The 14,155-nt window shown below is 36.0% G+C and overlaps 1 protein-coding gene across 9 annotated transcripts in view; it reads right to left on the bottom strand.

Moving 5' to 3' along the window:
* Window positions 1-546: 546 nt before the first annotated feature.
* MIGA1 (mitoguardin 1) overlaps window positions 547-14,155 on the bottom strand; it is a 43,015-nt gene continuing 29,406 nt past the window's right edge. For 4 of the 9 annotated variants that reach the window (XM_064455344.1, XM_064455342.1, XM_064455341.1 and 1 more), the window contains exons 9-16: window positions 8,907-9,025; window positions 8,652-8,724; window positions 8,255-8,341; window positions 8,035-8,133; window positions 7,571-7,705; window positions 6,096-6,149; window positions 4,173-4,289; window positions 2,977-3,821 (exon numbers count right to left, since the gene is read on the bottom strand). In XM_064455344.1, coding sequence (XP_064311414.1) covers window positions 3,603-3,821; window positions 4,173-4,289; window positions 6,096-6,149; window positions 7,571-7,705; window positions 8,035-8,133; window positions 8,255-8,341; window positions 8,652-8,724; window positions 8,907-9,025 — 903 coding nt within the window. In that variant the 3' untranslated portion in view covers window positions 2,977-3,602. Of the gene's footprint in view, window positions 2,693-2,976; window positions 3,822-4,172; window positions 4,290-4,916; window positions 5,780-6,095; window positions 6,150-7,570; window positions 7,706-8,034; window positions 8,134-8,254; window positions 8,342-8,651; window positions 8,725-8,906; window positions 9,026-14,155 lie in introns of those variants that run through there. The other 5 variants (XM_064455348.1, XM_064455345.1, XR_010373455.1 and 2 more) reach the window with 5 other exon arrangements.

The following is a 14,155-nucleotide window of genomic DNA, read 5'->3' as shown; positions in this document are numbered from 1 at the left end:
AAAGGAAGCCTTATTCAACAACTGGAGCTCGCTATAGCAGTTTGGTTTGGAAATAATCCTGAAAAAAACTCTTCTCCTAAACCAAGGAAAGAGACAACAGCTTGGCACGGAGAGAGCGCAACGAGACCGTCCTGGTGCGCGCCGCAGGCCGGGATCTCGCCGGCCGACCAAGCCCTGCCTGCGCCACGCCGCCAGAATCTGCTTTGCCCGCACCGTGCCTGCAGGCCACCAGGGCCACCGTTAGGCTGGGGTCCCTTCGTTTATTCAGGTGTCTGGCTGAATCACTTTTTGACTTCCAAGACTAGAAACACCAATATTTGGCTTTTTGGTGGATCTCTGGCCTGTGTGTTGAAAATTTATCAATGCTGTGGACCATTTAAGAGAAGCAAATTTAAACAGGTCCACATACTCAGTTTAAACTGGACAGCTCAAAAGCTGTTCCCATTCCACTTCTTTTTCATGTATATAATAAATTTTGTAATTGTTTTCTGTTGGATTTCAGGGAGCAAATTCAAGTTTTAGATACAGTTACATGAGCAACAATCATTTCACTGAATTATTTTATTTAATACACACAACTGCAGTTCATTTAGGCAATAGAAAGTTCACAAATACGCTTACTCTGACACTTGATTTGACATGTTTAGTTTGATAGAAACCAAAGACTACAAAAGTGAAGTATAATAATCATTAAGAACACATTAAAAGTGAGATAGTTATTCCAACTAAATTACAAATGATATAAATATTCTTGTATAATCCCTACACATTCAACATTTCTGATCTTAGGAGCACAGTTATGGCAGAAGAGGATGGCTTTCAAATTTAGCTTGTTCTTGTTGGCATGGAAAGAGGCATTCAAAACTATTTAAAAATTTAGAGATTATAAACTAAATTCTGGTTTTGATTATTCACTAAAGTTGAATTGCATCATACTATCATTGCTTTGGTGCAACTCTGGCACTTTTGACGTTCTTAAGCCCCATGGCTAGTTTTCAACAGATATTCTTTATACACCTTCCAGCCACGGCACACAAACCTTGGGTTACAACAGAACTGATCCCAGTTCTGTGTTACAAGGAGGCAGCCATCTCCCATTTAAATTTAAATTTCCCGCTCTGTCTCTGGAGTTTGGAAGGACAGAATATATGCATGCGTTTTGGGACAAGGTCCAAAGAGACCCAGAGGAGATCAAAACCCTACTCACAGGTACCTGCGCATTTCCCTCTTCCCATCTCTTCCCCCCCCCCCCCTTCTTTCTTCCTTTCTTAACTGTTTCTGAACCAAACATTTGTCAGTAGTATCCTACAGCACCCAGATACTGTAATTCTTATTTGGATGGCAAATGCATCTCTCCAATTTCCAATGCGATTCTATGGACTTTTGGGAGCTCTATGAGTGCATGGAAGTGCTCCTGATTTAGAGAGATACATTTAAGTCAGATATTATCAAGTTCTTACCCATTTTCTAAATATTTTGGCATGTCATTAGTCCTTTTTTCCAGTCTTCTATTTAAAAAAAATCCTTTCAGTTTTGACAGAAGATTGACTTTTACATTATCTGGAAACATTTATAATCTCACATGCAATGCTGTTGCACTTTCTTCAAGAGCTTTTTATAAATAATATGAAAATTGCTCACTTAAATACACATTTACTTCTGTGAAAAAGTGCATTTCTGTCTTTCTCTGATGAATGTTAAGGTCTCATTGTCTTCACATCATTTTACTAGAGCAGACAAACCACAGCAGACAGTCTCCTTTGACACACGGCAACCTCCGGGTAGCACACTTGCTGTGGAACATGCCATTTACTCCATTACTTCTATTTCCAGCTATTCCTATTGATTCTGTACCCGACGAGACACTTTACTGTTCCATATAATTTCATTCATAGACTTGCAGAACGCTGCCAAAACACAGATACTTTTGAGCAGTATGTTTAAGCTAAGTGAGACGGGTGAAAAAACCTTCACATTCGGGTACTGAAAACATATTCTGCGGAGCGAAAAAAGTACAGGACGGAGCATGGTGCCAAGTTCAGCAGCTTGAGTGGTGGAAATAGGCCAGCAGCAGCATTTGGAATTTCTGTTTTATTACATGTAGAAGTATACTTTTTTTTTAATTAATAAGCTATAATCAGTTGGCATTTCACACAAGTCATATGACACATTTCCATCATTTTTATATTTATCAAATGAATACAACAATGGAGCAAAACATTGGCTTCAGTAAAATCTATGGAATTACACAGGCCCTCCTTGTCAACTATCATTGTTTTGGGTTGTGTTTGCAACAAAAGTTGAAATGTTCCTAATTGCTGTCTGTTTCAACAGGCTAGATTTTAACAACATGCTTCTCAGGTTTCTGAATATTTAGAATTACTCTGTATGTCTTGCCACAGGATAGATTCTTGCGAGCTGGCTTTGTGTGGCAAAGCTTATGTAAGTGTAGTTTAAAAGCCTAAGCTAACTGTGAAACATTGTTTCAGTTTACAGAAGTTCAAAGATTATAGATCATCATTATTTATTACCTCTAGCACAGGAAAAGACTGTACTGCAAGTTCCCTCATGCCTCCTCGCTGTGCTGAGCTCCTATCTAAAGTTCAGGGCTCCGTAGCCTCAGCCACAGTTTTGCACTGCACACAGATGGCCACAATTGCTTACATTTCCTCTTAAATAGGCACCTGACTTCCTGCAAGGAAGGGAGGAAGATGGAAATCCTAAATGCTTTTAATTATAAAACGCTGCCTTCCATTCTGCTTCACGATTAACAAATCTCATCACACATGCTTATTTAAAAATACATTCTGAAATGCTACATATGAACTGAGAATGGTATTAGTTCACCACCACCATATAAAGTAGTAACAGTTTTAGAAAAAGGAAGTTTTAAATTAATTGATGAAGCTAGCATAGCTTTTTGAATATAAATAAGTGCTCTCAAACACCTTCATGATGTTTAGATATTTTTAAAACAAAATAAAAGTAAAAAATGCATACTGGAAGTCATTCCTGCTCAAATGGTGCCTGCATTTCCTGCATCACTCTATTACACTGTAGCACAAAATGACTGCTTACGCCCACACAAAGGTAATTTCAGGGCAGTGGCAACACGTTCAGTTTTGTGAGTGCGATTACTTTATTGCACGTGTCACATGAATCAGAGACTGCATATACCCCAGTCGAAACACCTTCTAGATCTAGACACACGATGATTTGGAGACTCTGTGACAAACATTTTGTACCACAAGCCTTTAAAGGAAACAACTCCGTCAGCTTCACTTACAAATTATCTGTGCAAAAGTACAGTATTTCATAAATAAACTTTACCCAAATATTACAGAAAAAAGCTTTGGGATACATTAAGTATAAATACAGTGACAGCTGAGCTGCAGATTTAATTTAGGCATACACAATAATATGCTCACCAGTTCTTTTTGCAGATGTACATTTAACCTCCCTGAGTCCTTTTCCATACTTAGCGACATGATACATTTTCAGACGCTTGCTCAGCAACAGCAATGATAGCTTCCGTGTTAGAGAGAAAGGTGGGAAGGAGTATGCCAAAGTGCACTCCATCTCATTTGCCATGGATTTTAAGCTTACTGTACTTTTGCTTCTAAGAGCCCACTGGTCATGACATGCCCATGACCACTTACGCAAGCACCGACATGTCTTAGTGAATCCGCTCCAAGATAGGCCATTAAGAGTTCAGTGTGTCGGATTAATAACTGCATAAGATCTTCAGCCAAACTCTCCATAGTTGAGTATCTCACCTTTTCAAAATCAAAAATGTCTTTGAGGAAGAAAAGCACTTGATCCTAGTGGGGGGAAAAAAATAAAGGAAAAACTTATATTCACTTGCAAGAAGAAAAAAGTATGCAATGCTAGCTATTTCTTTTACACATTTCCTAAAAACATCCATTTATGTACTCTTGTACTCTTTTGGTGCTACGATACAAGTGCACTAAAATAGACTTTGCAAAACAGTTCTAGGCTTAAAAAAATTTAATATGAAACTATTCATTTTCATGGTTTCTTACTGTTAGTCTTAATCTTAAGAAAATGCAAATGTATGCGTATAAGTAAGATCCTCATTTCTTTTAATCTGGAAGATTATTTTTTTTTTTTTTAATTAAGGTAAGTGGTAATTAAAAAAAAAACTTGCAAACCTTGAAGAAGCAGCACAGGTCATAAAGGGAATTTCTAGGGCCCAAAAAGCCCCACGCCAAAACAGGGCTGATATGTTCACATATAGCATAGAAATGTGCAAAAAATCCATCAGGCACCTAGTGATGTAAGAATTGTAGACAAAAGTTACACAGTAAATTTAGTATAAATCTTTGTCATATAAAATTAAGTCTTCAGAAAAGCCTAAAACAGCTACTATTTCAGGGCTGTGGTAATTTGATCTCCTTTAAGTTATAGCGCAACGGTACCAAACAAGTGGTGTGATTTCTTTAGAGTTTTTTACTTCAGTGGTACTTTGTATTTTGAATATTTTAAGATGAATGGGTATAAGCCCAAAAAGGTCATGAACAATCTACTCCAACTCCCATATGACAGATCAGATAATTTTATTTGGTTATTCCTCTCTGAGCCCCTATACATTATGTATAGCTGAAACTTGCAAAAAAGTAAGCAAGCTGCACAGTTTTGAATCGAAGAAAATGACACCTTACAAAAATCCATCTTTAAGTCTAAGGAAAAACATAAAATATCTGTGAATATCTGAACAACATCCTGTTGTTACTCTTACAACCTACTGGCGCTCATAAAATATACTATAGTATAAATTTATATATCATATATGGAGGTACAGTTTTTATATACTCATGTATTTATAATGTTACAACATCAGTTAATTTATAAAATAATAAAAATAGAAATTAATCATAATTTAAAACATAAAATACCACACAAAGAACTGCCTGTAAGTAAATTTAAGTTCTTCAAACTCCTTGTAGTAGTTAGTCTCTCCCTTACAAAGACTTCCATGGTGCTTAACTTCATCCACTTCTGAATGACTCCAGCAGCACTGATGAAACTAGTCCCAAGCAGTAAAGTTACTCACACATTTACAAACTTATAAATATTGAGACTTCAGTATACAAAGGAACGACAGAGTAGGGAGTTGTACATTGAAACAGAGATGAAAATAATAGGTTACTGTAACATCTATTTTGGAGATACAATCCCTTTATATAAAACGAGTGTAGAAAGATCTATTTATATAAAATTCCCAACCATATTGACACAGGGATGTAACATCTCAAATCTTAAGACGTAACTGTAGCTGAGGAGCTTTTACGAAACACCAAATGCCATCGGAAGCAACTTATTTTACGATGACATATGTCTTTACCAGTTAGGAGTCACGTAAATAGCTATTCTTAGAATCAGAGAAAGGTGTCAGTGCCAAGCACTGGAGCAGAGATTCCTCACCTGCGGTATGCAAAACCACTTCTAATGGCTATGGATGTCCTGCAGCAAGCCCCAACTCTGCTTTTGGTCTGGCTGTGACAGACATGGGGCATTTGCCTCCTAGGTCTAATAAAAGCCTCCAAAGGTGGAAGTAAGGAGCTGCTGGCACAGAGGAGTTCTACTTCGGAATCTGCAGAGTTCCTTCACTGAGGGGTCAGGATGCAGAAGGGGGCTGAAGGAGGCTGCAATAGAGTTCCTGCCGCTGGCGAGGACGATGGTACTTCAGGTAGGTAAAGGGACAGGACTGAATTTTATTTAGCTGTGGAGATGATGCAGGGAGATGGGGTTGAGAATCCTAGCGTAAGCAGGTGAGATACAAGATTAATGACCTTGGTCTGCAAAAATCTGAGGTACAGAGAAATTACTGCAACCACTGTTACTGGACCTAAGCTAGGTTGAAAATCTTTCACCTAAGACTTTTTGCTAAAAAAAAATGATATTAGGGCCCCGTGAACTAATCGTACATAACTGGCAGCCTCTTGTCTACACTAACATGTCTACAGGATTAAGGGTTGATCTGGAATTTATTCTGCCAAAGCTATAGGACAGAACTTCAAATTCTTAGGAGCTCATCAGTAGCTTTGGTCCACATAATTTGCAAGGCAACTTACCTTCATTTGCTGTCTTTTCTGCTTCAGTACTGACCAACAGCTTGAAGCCACAGCCTGAATGTAAAAAAAAAAAAAGCCCCAAACCTGCGTAACTTCATTATAAGAGAAATTATCTTTTATCTCAAAAGAAGCGACCTGCAGAATACTGTATTTCTATAATTTGGGGATTTGTGTTTCTTCAGTTTTAATCTTGTGATAACATAAAGTTTAAAACTATAAAATATCATCTGATACCAATAATTCATTTTACATGTAGTTCATATTTATTTTCAGATCTTACTTTGCAACATTTTCTTTGTTTAATTCAAATGTAATTTGGCATCCTTGACTGCTTTTACAGTTGCAACAGTTAGCAACATTCACTGGGTTTAATGGAGGACCATTCTCTTATACAACAAAATGTGTACTCAGACATAAGTAACTATTTTAGATATTAAATTGCGTGCAATCACATTGAAATGTCCTTTTTCCTTTTAGCAAAAACATTCTTGCAATAGCTTCAGATTCAGCTAAGGAGTTTTGTCCAAATATGGACCTGTAAGATACAATATACCGATATCAGTACTAGGCTTATTCCCCTCATAGCTTGTAACCTCATCCAATTCGCTGTCAGTACTGCAAGATAATTTACTACTCAGAAAACACAATGTTATCACATAACTACAAAAATACATGCATGTTACCTTTTTTTTTTCCCCCTCTAGAGGGAATATTTCAATTGCAAGACAAAAATAAAAGCAAAACTAGCAGTTTATAGATATAAATGGATGAAATTACAGTAGTACCCGCTGACCATGTCCTGTATATCTGGAACAGAGGGATGAGTTCCATTTGACAAATAAACAGGAACATCTGAAACACTGTGAAATGTTACGAACATCTGAATGCCTGTATTGTATTAACTTACTTCTGTTTGCTTGCAACTTTGTGCCTTATTGCTAAGTCTCTGGTATATGAACCAAGAACCTGTATCTAATATCTAAGATGTGGCTAACAAACTTCCTTCTAAAATTCTACTTCCTCAGAGAAAACTCCTTTTTGCAGGACAAGTTATTTTCTCTAGTACATTCAATCATTCTATGTATTTTAGACCAAGACTTGTAGCTTTTAAATTGCTATTATGAAAAACCTGATAGTACTATCTCTTTATTTTCCCTGAGGAATATTTCAGGTACATATTCTGTTATATTGGAAACTGAATTAGAGTTTACAGTGGAGGACGGTTTAGTTTCTTTGCTCAGAATTAATGTTATTATCAAGACAATATTCATAGTCTGTATCCTGAAGTTGCTGGATTTATTCTCATTTCTACATAAGAATATAAAGCACAGATAAGCGGAAGAACAGTTTTGGCATATACAGAAATTTTATATGAGAATGCTTACACCAATACTATCATACCAATAGATCATACCATCTACTTATTATAATGTACTATAGAATAATGATTATGAAAATTACACATAAATACTTACTGTTTCTTTAAAAGAGGAATTTAGCCAGCGGTTATTTACTACATTCTGTATAGATATCGGTGGATTTTCTAAATCTTCAAATGAATCCATTAATATGAAGTCGAGAACAACGTCATAAAAATTCAAGTTTTTCACCTATATTAGAACAGAACATTTTCTAAGTAAACTAGTTTCTCTTTCAGCAGTGGAATTCAGCATCCCCCATATTCTAACTCTGGATGAATATCCAGATTTATAATTGTTTTTAATGAATACTGAAGATACTTTGTCAGTAAAGGAGAAATTAAAAAATAATTATGTGCTTTCTGGTACTAAACTGCAGTGGTGGATGTCATTTCTCTAAATCAACAATGTAAACAAAGAAGAGTTGCCTCTCCCACAATTCTGAACTGTAAAAATTTATTTTTAGATGCTACGGTTTGCATAATTAAGGGTAAAAGCACTTTTCAGAAATTCAGACTCACTCCTCTAGCAGCAAGTTCCATTTCAGTGTTATCCCAGTGATCTGTTTGTTCCAAAAAATATATCATTTCATCAAAGACATCTTCAAATTTCTTTGGATTCTGTAAAGTAAAAAGCAAGGAGTATCAAGCAAACTTAACATGAGAGATGGTTTATTTACACTGAAAAATAAATTCTGGTAGAAGTTGCATTAAAAATAAAACAGTTAAAAAAAGGCTTTACCTTTCGTGCTCTCACAATTAAAGCAGACAAAATTTTTCTTCCACTTTCAGCAAGAAATATTCTGTTTGCTGTTTCTGAAAGAATTATCTAGAAAAGGTTTCAGAAAACATAGACATATTCATTCACAGGTTATACTAAGTGACCCTAAACACTTCAATCAAACTTATAATTATAACCACTAGGATAGTGGGCAAGTTCCTTTGGTGCAAAGATTCCCAAGCTAATCACAAAATTGGGATGCCCCTGCAAATACGCCCCATTTTAGAAGCAACGGGTAAATATTTAATTACAGAATATGATATAAAAATGCTTGCACAGGTGGTGCATTGATAGGTTCAATGCCACGTCCTTTAGGCTGAACAAGACAGGCAGACAAATCACTCTCCTTACTATTTACCTGAAAAGCTTGTCGAATGCAATGAAGTTTAGCGAGGAAGTCACTGTCTCCTAGACATTCAAACATTTCAGTCCTACAAAAAAACCCAAAAGTTTTTAAAGACCATTAAAAAAAGAAGCACAAGAAACTTCCACTAAGTCTAGTTCCTAGAAAAAATACGTAGTACAAGTAACTTCTAAAAATGAGTACTATACAGAATATTTAACTTTAATTCTTGCTTTTCTTGGAAATAATTAGATAGACGTAAATCAATACCTTAGCACTCGTGAATAAATTTTGCCTTCTTCTGCTAACTGCATAGCTTCTTCATACAATGGGCAATGGCAAAGGGAATCTAGACCATACGTATTACGAATCTCTCTGTGCTCTGCAAGCTGAAAAAAGGAATTTTTTGAAGTTCATTAAAGAGCTTGCTAACATAATTTTTGTAAAGCTAAAACAGATTAAAGAGGTTTTCCTGATATTCTATTGAAATATGTATCCTCTTCTGCATCTGCTTTAAAACAAAGGGGCAACACTCAACTAGTAAACAGAAGAGAAACACCACAGTGTTAACAAGAGTGTTACTTCATGACTTTTAAAATCTGAAAGCTACAGTTTCAGGTTTCAAGTTTCAAAAGTTTAATTAATTAAATGGAGGCAGCTTAGTTTTGGTTTTAATTTGTTTAGTTAAATCTAGTGGGTCTCAAAACTGTTAAAAAATTGTCAGGACGCAAAGTACAGAATGATTGCATCATGCAAATCTTTAGGAAGCTGGAAATAGTAACATCCTCCCACCCCTGCTTTTGTTTTGCTGGTAAATATGTCTGCTAGTTACCAAAGCATATTGTAGGAAGCATGAACATCCAGCATTTTACTACAGACTCCCAAAAAGGTTTTCCTTATCAGCAGCTTTAACTGTGTGGTTATCATATAAATTAACATGAACTCATACACATTTTAGAGCAAGAAAACCCAAATCAGATTAAGAAATGAAAGCACATAAAGAACATGGAGAACGCCTGTTTACAGAATATCATATTTAATCCACAAAACAAAGGATAGCTACAATGTCCACCACAAACATTACACTATATTATTAATGATCCCCAAAAAAACCCCCAGAAGCTTACACATCCTTCAGTTTAGTTAATGACCAGAAAAGAATTCTAACTTTCTCTTGTCAATTTTTTTTAAAATATCCTGCATGGGGGAAACAAACCTGTGCTTCTAGGCTATAAAAAGAGACCCTAGAAACATCTTTAAAAAATAATTCTCATAGTAAATAAACTATATAAGAATAATAACCCTATATGTTAGAAAAATTTAAAATAATCAGATTAAAATATAACTTGATGTTAAACTTCCATTAAAATTTTCAAATAGATCTATGTTGAACAGTTTTTCCCATCAGTGAGGACACAGAGGCAAGGGCTGGCATAACACTTCATAAGGACATTAAGAAGCATGCTTCCAGTGTGTCTTCTTCACACACTTTAGTTGAGCCAATTAGAGCACCAACAGCTTGGCCAAGAAGCCTTGCCTGCTAAGGGGAAGGATATAGGCACATGCCAATACCTATTTTTGTCCGTGTAAGCATTTAAGCACATGAATAAGTTACAGACATTTCAGTACAGAGCTGGTGTTCTGACAAGCGTCGCACGTTGTTAGATGGCAGACATTTGCTGGAACTTGCACTACTATTTTGAATCACTCATACCAGTATCCTTTTACTGTAAGCAAATACATACGATTCCTTTCACAAAACTGTCAGGTTCCATTTTAAATTTATTAGTTTGGGTAAAAAAAATCAAACCAAACCAAACCAAAAACCAAAACCCAAACCCCTGTATTCCTATATAGAATTCTATAGAGTTCTCAAATTAAGACTCAAGCGACAAGACGATAGCTGGGGAATAAGTGAAGGAATAAAAGCTTTAAGGTCAACAAAATGTTATAATTAAATGAGGAACGTACACTTTCAGAATTCCTCTAGCTTGAAAGTATTTCCATTTTCAAAGTATGTATTTGTTTATCAGTTGTTTTGCTTGGAAGAACAGAGCAGAATAAGCTGACTTTCTAAAAAAGATTTACAGCTATTAAGACTAAAGACTTTACTCCAATTTAACAATACTAATCGTAGCACCAAATTGTGTTTTGGATTTGCTAATTCAGAAAGCCCACCTGAAAATTTATGTTCTTATTAAACAAAGGAAGCCACATAGCTTTTAATGCAAAATATGTGTGAAAATATATAGGAAGGAATAATTTAACCAACTGGAAGAAACAGGAATAAACTGATTTCTTTCAGATATAAGAAACAAATATACATACAGACACACACACAACACACATATATACACACATGTATATATAGTGTAATAGTTAGAACAGGTATAAACAAGGACAAGTAAAAATTCTTTACTCCAGAATGTGTTATTCTACATTATAGTTAAGAAAGTATTAACTGTGGAACAATAAATACATATTTTCCAAAATAAAGACCAAAACAGAATACAAATAAGTACACTAATTTATTTCTTACCTGATCCAGCTATTACTGAAGCCATAAAACATTCCATTTACTTTATTTCATTTGCAAAGCATGAGGAGAAATAGGTTGTGAACACACATGCACTTTGTAAACAGCTGCCCCTCTCTTGGAGGTTATAATTTCTGTGGTAAAAGGGATTATATTAGTTTTCTCTAGTGAACTTTGGGCAAATTCCCTTCTTCAGATATTTAGGCAAACTGACTGACTGTGACTGATTTAGGATTGTGATTTCTACAGTTAGATGCAGATAATCTGCAGCTGCTGCCAGCAAGCCTGAGATGTTACCATCTTCAGCACATGAAGATGCCTGATCATAGCCTTTGTGGTTACAGATTAGCACAGAATCTGATACCTGGGAGTTGGGTGAGGCCCGTGATTACAGTTAGCTTTTTTTTTTTTTAAACTTCCTCTCATGCTAGCAGATGAAATAACATAGCTGTGTTACTGTTGCAATGAGTATTATTGAGCTCAAACAGAGAGGTTAAATCAACCAGCTACAAAGCAAGAGAGAAAGGTGTAACTATTCTTCCACTCAGAAGATGGTTTTGATTACAGTTAGAAGTTAGTCCCAACCAGAAACGTTTGGAAAGGGGGTGCAAATTCCTCTATCACTGACTTCTCTTAGCATGCAAAAAGAGGAGAGGAGAAAAAACAAACTGAAAACCCAAAAATGAAACGACCTCTAAGCTTAACTACAAAAGGTGATTTCCAGACAAGCTCTGCAGCTGCATCGTAATGCTCCTGGAGTCATCATGGATTTTCTTTTGATGCTTTCTAGTATTAAAAAATATATTTATATATAAATATTTTATATGTAGATATAAACAATACATATATATGTAACATACAGTGTTATATTTTAAAAGATTCAGTTATGTTAGAAAAGTGGATGTGTGGTCGGAGAATCAACATCTAATTTTATTTTGAATCAGGATGTTTATATAGGCAAGCTTTCACCCTATTTAATCTCAAAAAGAATAGCCATTACTGAATGTTTGTAAGACCGGCAACATAGGTCTTGCAATAGACCTGCAATACGTTCAGCCATTAGAAGAATGGACAAATCATATACAGTGTTTAACAACATGCAGAGCATACAACATTTTCTAGATAAAACCTTCTCAAGCCAACATCAAAAGGAAAATCAAAACCCTTTCTTGTAAAAGTCTCCACGGACTTGTTACTTTTGAGGAAAAAGGTGGAGAGAAAGGTTAGTTTTAAATGAGATGGTTCACTATCACTATAACTACCTTACACAAACTGACGTGCATTTGTGATATGTATTCAGGTAGCTGCTTCTTACCCCACTATGCACCCCTATGCACCGTGTAACTTGCCTCAACAGTGGTTCAGTATTTATCAGAAAGCCCCAGCATTCCACATATTGTCATCACAGGTAAGTTAGACTCTTGAAAGCTCCTTGAGTCCTTTCTTTCCACTCTGTACCGAACACTTCTTTGCACAGCCACTGCCATTTTGAAACACTTAACACACCACTAAGAATGAAAAAGTGCTCCAAGCAGTTTCCAAAAGTGCTGGTAGCTGTAGCACAGAGGTTTGTGATGATGTAGCTGACGTGCCAGACTCTGAATGTTTGCTATTTCCTCAGTGTCATGTGGGGTTACATGAAGAAGAATATGAAAATGCAGAGAAGAGCTGAAAAGATGGAACACCCTATAGCAGCAACCTAATCTTGTCATGCTTTACTTCTATCCATTCAAGGCTAAAGAAAGAGATAGTGGTTATCGGTGACCACTGCTCAGGACATTTATGATGACCTGCAGTGGATACCTAACTTCATTATGTTGAAATAATACCTACATCTTCAAAACTCCAAAGCTTGTAGCAGTAAATTGTGTCTCTATACACAGTGCTGCAAAGCAGCCTCTGAAGATTACAACGTGGATTGGTTTTGTTCAGATGCTAATCAATTTTCTCTGGACAGTTCGGATTTAAGGCTGCATCTGCTAGTAAAGAGATGCTGAAACCATTGTTGTAAAACATCAAACCTCTGGAACTTGTAATAGTTTTTAAGCCTGGGATTCCCTGACTGCTCTGGTCTAATGAACAGACTCAGCACTCTTACTTGCCACTCACAAGTTGTTTCTTAATAAATAGAAAAAAATTCTCAGCTGTGCATCAAGACCTTGTTGACTACCAAAATAACCAGCTACATGAATGTAACAAAAATAAAGAATGCTAGACCTTTTCGGAATTCTTGCTTGCTCCCCCTAATAAAAAGGTCAATTTACTGGCACAGTCAGCATTCCTTACATTCTGAGAAAGCATGCTTACCCTGTATTAAAAAGGCTGCTGCTGCTCTCTTTCTCTGGGTATCTTTAGCTTGTAAAAGATTTTTTAAAAAAAAAACAAACAAACATAAGTAGCTGCAGGATGAGTGAGAGACATGTTTTGGGTGTTGGAAGATGAGATGGCAATGACTTACTAAAACATTTAAGAATACTTTAATAAACTGAAATGATAAAGTGGTGCATTCTTCCTAATATCTGAAAGAAAACAGGAAGGAAGTTCATGTATTTTCAGGAACTCCTATACTTCCTTGTATATATTATAAGACACCTGATATTTTCTTTGAGGAAAACACACATTCAGAACATGATTTTATCTGAATTATTGCTGCAACTTTATTAATGTTAAGCATATTGAAGAATGTGAATTCACTGTTGTGTGCCTCAGTGGCAGTACTGCTCCTCACCGGGCGGAACAATCCCAGGCTGTGTCTGGTACATAGGCTTTTGCCTATATAATACCTACATGGAGGTATTATGGTACAAAAATTAGTTCAGTGCTAATATATGCTATTTGTTACAAATGTTACATGTATATAAGAACTAAAAGCTGTATAGTACGAGCGGTCAGTGTATAGGAACACACTGGCTATTAGATGAAACTGCAAATACCATACATAGCTAAGGTTTCTGTTAGAGGACACAGATCAACTCCAGATTTT

The sequence above is a fragment of the Phalacrocorax carbo genome, chromosome 6, assembly GCF_963921805.1.
Source record: "Phalacrocorax carbo chromosome 6, bPhaCar2.1, whole genome shotgun sequence".
NCBI classification, from domain to species: domain Eukaryota; kingdom Metazoa; phylum Chordata; class Aves; order Suliformes; family Phalacrocoracidae; genus Phalacrocorax; species Phalacrocorax carbo.
The sequence above is the reverse complement of the archived record's forward strand: the minus strand, read 5'-3'. Positions and strand labels throughout refer to the sequence as shown.